Below are 5,094 nucleotides of genomic sequence, written 5' to 3'. Positions count from 1 at the left end.
ATTTAGTCTTGAAAATGAGCTCCCTCCCCCCCCATATGTGTTAATAATCTACCAAAATTTTATCTTTTGCAGAATAATTAATTGTTTAGAATATCCATTTTTAGTGTAAGCTAGTCCGTTTACATTGGGAAATTATCTCAAAGTAACTATGTGTAAACATGGCAGTAATGATGGGGGGTTCCCATTGAAGTTTGTAAAACAATGTTATAATCCAAACTCTTTAATAAAAAGAAAGTAAATAAAGAAATCAACAAATTTATACTTTTACTACATAGACTAACAACAATATCAGGTTATACTTTTGTTGCTAAGCAACATGACATAAAAGCCATTGTTAGAACATAGTGTTACCAAAATGCACTGGCTTTTTTATATGTTAGAAGTTGTTAATCGAACTGATTTTTACCAATAACTATTCTATGAATACGCCACAAATTAATTTCACGAATTATCGTAATTTTGATTGGCTCACAAAGAAATTTAACGACGTTTGACTGCCTCGACTGCACTTTTCCACCTCTTTGTTGGTCAAGATTGATTTTGCAAAATTTATTTATTTCAGTTAACTACGAAATGTGAGGTTAGGGTAGACTACGGGGTGGGGGTTGGTAGTACTTGCCCCCATCAATTTCTCTTTGATGGACTCCATTTTTAGGGTTAAAAAATTTAAATGTTTGTTTCCGTGGGATAAAAGTGTGAATCTTTAAATTATTTAAACTTAACTATAAAATTGTCTTGAATGATGGTGAAGAGGGTAGACCTACAATAGTAATAATATATGTTTTTACGTAGATGTCTACACATTCAGCTTTGAACCACTTTTTTCTTTTCTTTTTTCCAGGACACTACGACAATGAAAAATAGGGTAGCAATGGACTTCACTGGAAAGTCTGGCAGGGTGGTGGAAAATCCTCGAGAAGCCAAAGCTATAGCAGCAGCTGAAGGGCGAGACTGGAGGGTTAGTATATTGTTTCTGTAGGAAGTTATAATCACTATGAGGTCCACAACTCGGCAGGTAGGCTAGTCATCCTAGACGGAAGTGACGAGAAGAAAGTTAATTTGATGGCTAAAAAACAGTGGCTGCAGAAGTGTTATTTTACATGTTATTGTAGGAATAATATTAATAACTTTGAAAAGTACTCAAGAGTTCTCACGTTGTTTAAAAGAAAAATGGTTGTGAAACTTGAGATAATAAATCTTCACAAACACACACAAAGAATGTTTAATTACTAGTACGTCCTTAAAAAAGAAAATTTCTGTTTGTTTTATAAGCATTAAGATTTTATATAGATCTGTAAGAGGCACCTTAAGAAGGTGTAGATTATTGAGAGATCTCTAATCATTAATACTAGTAGAAATTATGCACCAAAATATTTGTATATAAAAACATCACCAAAACTGTTTGTCTTGATATAAAATTATTCTCAGAACTAATAAGTTTTTTAAGGCAAAAGTAAAGCGTGGTAACTAAATTTAATCCAGAGGAGACTACCTGTTTGTCGTGGTGTGCAGTCCAACTTTCAAGGCAGCTTCGAGTTCGGTATCCACACCGTACAACCTTGGTTCTACAGGGGTATGTCGAGAGAGGATGCATCTCAGCTTCTGACAAAGTACGGAACTGTGGATGGGTAAGTGGTATATTTTGAAATGGATTAGAATTGTATTACACCACATACTCAAAGTATTACCAGCTTTAAAGTTCGGGTAATGGTCAAAATGAACAGTTACATTTTCATATTATCTACTAAAAACTTCCTCTGGTGTTAAAAACGGTTTTTCAGAATTCTAAGAAAAAAAAATTTAATGTTTTTTTTGTACAAGTTTATTCTCTTTAAATTTATCAAGGCAAATTTATGGCTTGTTTGTATTTCATTACCTTAGGGTGTTCTTGGTACGAGAAAGCAGAAGGAATCCTGGGACATTCGTACTTTCATACGTGTATAACCAGAAAATTTATCACACTCAAATTGTGCCTGTAAGTATAAACTGAACCTTGTGAAACAAGATTGCCCCACCTTCTAAATATTTTTTGTTGTTCAATATATTTTCATATTCGTGAGGAGAAAAACATTATGAAGATTGACGGTATTACTTTTGTGGAGTTAATTGTAGTTGAAATTAGTTTAATGATGACAATATTTTAGAAATGCCAAGTGTAGGTTACTACAGTACAAAGTGCTTTTCAGGCTATCTTTTAGTGAAGCTGGGTTTTGAAAAAATTGAATATGAAGGATAACAGTTGGGTTGTTTAGACTGTTAGTGTGGTATTTATCTTTATGGGCTGTAAACAGGTTAATAACAATCAGTTTGTAACAATAGAGTGTAAGAACTTCATCATAAGAAAGGAGATAAAAGTCCGGCCAGTGTTGTAGAGCATGTAATATTTGGTTGAAAGAAAACAGACTTAAATTACCAACTGGTAGTTTTCATTTGGAATGATTTGTTAAAGTTTGTAATATTTGGTTTTCGATAACTTAACGGCCTAAGCTATCAGCTCGAATGATTTGTTAAAGTTTGTAATATTTGGTTTCGATAACTTAACGGCCTAAGCTATCAGCTCGAATGATTTGTTAAAGTTTGTAATATTTGGTTTCGGTAACTTAACGACCTAAGCTATCAGCTCGAATGATTTGTTAAAGTTTGTAATATTTGGTTTCGATAACTTAACGACCTAAGCTATCAACTCGAATGATAATGTTATTTACTTAAAGATATAATTATTTCTTATCTTCCAGGTAGAAGAAAAGACACAAGTTTGTTTCTCTCTGGATGGTGGGAGAACCAAGTTCTATGACTTGCTTCAGTTAATTGAGTTTTATCAATTGAATTTGGGTTGTTTACCGACCAAACTAACTCATTTCTTGGTACATCAGCCTAAACTAAGAGACACTCCACAATGACCACTTACTTGTTCAGAATAGTTCATTAGTTTGTGTTTGTACAGTTCAGATTATTTCAGATCTCATTTCTTTGTATTGTGCTCATTTTAAAGCATACCTTGATGAGTTGGATACTACATTACTTCTGGACAGTATGATGGAGTTAATGTTCAACGTATATCTAAATGAATTTTGTGAGATTTTTGGCTTATGAACAGCTGGGAAAAAGACAGTCAATTTCAGTATTGGCTGCAGTTCTAGTTGTGTGACCAGTTATAATATTCACACAAAGAAATGTCCCGATTTGAACTGAAACGTCTTAAAGTTAGCACATTTCTTTATTAGAGTTTTGTTCTTTATGGTTAGTTCATTAGATGTAAGAAAAGTCCTTCCATAGTTGAACTTGCCTCATTAATGTAACTTGAAAGACAGACATTTTTAAAATTCTTACTTCCTGATTTTATTAACACTGACTTAATATAAATATTTTTTAGGGATTATCCCCCACCCCCCAATTAATACTTTTTACAATATATTTTGAAATAGTGTTATAAATATGTTTAGCAAATAAAGCTAGAATTATTGATGGAAGTTGTTGGTTTTTGATTTGCCAGAGTTCCATTTGATATTTCCATTCCACAGTGAGATAATCGTTACTATCAACCACACTGTGAACAGTATTTTATAGAATAACAGTATCCCTCCTTCGTTATCAGCAAAACAAGCTTACTCTTTCAGTCACTGCTAATAAACATACCAGCTTTGTTCATAGTGGTCATGGTTACTATCAACCACACTGTGGACAGTATTTTATAGAATAACAGTATCCCTCCTTCGTTATCAGCAAAACAAGCTTACTCTTTCAGCCACTGCTAATAAACATACCAGCCTTGTTCATAGTGGTCATGGTTACTATCAACCACACTGTGAACAGTATTTTATAGAATAACAGTATCCCTCAAAACAAGCTTACTCTTTACTATGAACAAGGCTGGTATGTTTATTAGCAGTGCTGAAAGAGTAAGCTTGTTTTCCAACCATGACCGGCTGACTATGAACAAGGCTGGTATGTTTATTAGCAGTGCTGATACCCAGTTTGACCGAGAACAATACTTAAAAACACTTAAAATAATGCAAATTTTATACAAGAAAAAAAAACAATTTGGGAAAGAAGAGGGGTTATTTTATGGTCATTTGGTTCTAAAACACGAACTTTACTTTTATAATTTCTTATAATATTGCTGTAATAAGTAACCAGGTCGCTTTTGAGAGTTACGTGCCTTACAAATTATTTGAGGTCAGACTCTTATTATATTAACAGGTTTATAACAAATTTCCCAAACTACAATAGGTTAGTCCAAATCAATTTTTACCCAACAACAATTATCTTTTTTTTTGTACACCCTAGTCTTCCAACCATGACCGGGGGGTAAATCTCCACTATTAATCTAGAGATAATGTATGGCATAGTGACTTAGATAAGATGAGATGAGCTGGAGATGTAAAAACATTTTAACATAGGATACTGATGAAAATATTCCAGTGGACAAGTCAGAGCTTGTTATATCTATCATCATGTCACAACTTGGCTTAACAGTAATGAGGAATTGGTTTAATAGAGCAGAACTCCAGAACCTTATAAGTAATGGATTTATTCTGGTCAGTAAACACGGACTAGATGTGATCAAGCAGGTCTTTCATTAGTCTGTGTTTCATGAAAATATTTCAATTCCCAAAAAGTGTATTTTCAAACTGCTAATTTGGTGAATTTGTGTCTTTGTTCAGGCTTGCTAACCCAAATTGTAAGTCTGGTCAAATTCTAACTGTAAACCAGGTGTGATAGATACTGTTTTTTCTTTGTTTGTTTCATAGTAGAGAGGGAAGGGGTCGAATAATTTTATCACACCAGCATTTGACCAATACTTCCATTCGCGTCACTTCATACTTATGTTATTTATTCTAATTACATTTTGATGTATATTTAATGGAACGCGACTTTTAGACGTTCATGTTTTCACTTTGTGTATCCAAATATACGTCTATTTTGTTATTTATCATCCGAAGATTTAAAAACCAACTGTCTTGAGAAAGGTTGTGATAAGCTATGCAATAAACTGGAAAGAATTTTGACTTCGGTTGTATCAATTGTAACTGTAGACAAATGGATAATAAAAAAGCGAATACAGTGAAAATGGAATTTTGTCGTGATTTTTGT

General features: G+C 33.2%; 1 protein-coding gene across 1 annotated transcript in view; it reads left to right on the top strand.

Moving 5' to 3' along the window:
- LOC106473938 (growth factor receptor-bound protein 14-like) overlaps nucleotides 1–3,691 on the top strand; it is a gene marked incomplete at its 5' end in the record, with an annotated part of 9,329 nt that extends 5,638 nt beyond the window's left edge. The window contains 4 exons of the mRNA XM_022402329.1: nucleotides 813–958; nucleotides 1,483–1,628; nucleotides 1,882–1,975; nucleotides 2,736–3,691. Of these exons, the coding sequence (XP_022258037.1) occupies nucleotides 813–958; nucleotides 1,483–1,628; nucleotides 1,882–1,975; nucleotides 2,736–2,900 (551 nt within the window). The remainder of the gene's footprint in view (nucleotides 1–812; nucleotides 959–1,482; nucleotides 1,629–1,881; nucleotides 1,976–2,735) is intronic.
- Nucleotides 3,692–5,094: the final 1,403 nt, after the last annotated feature.

This window comes from Limulus polyphemus, unplaced genomic scaffold, assembly GCF_000517525.1.
Source record: "Limulus polyphemus unplaced genomic scaffold, Limulus_polyphemus-2.1.2 Scaffold6656, whole genome shotgun sequence".
NCBI lineage: Eukaryota > Metazoa > Arthropoda > Merostomata > Xiphosura > Limulidae > Limulus > Limulus polyphemus.
This window is presented reverse-complemented; position numbering and strand designations above follow the sequence as displayed.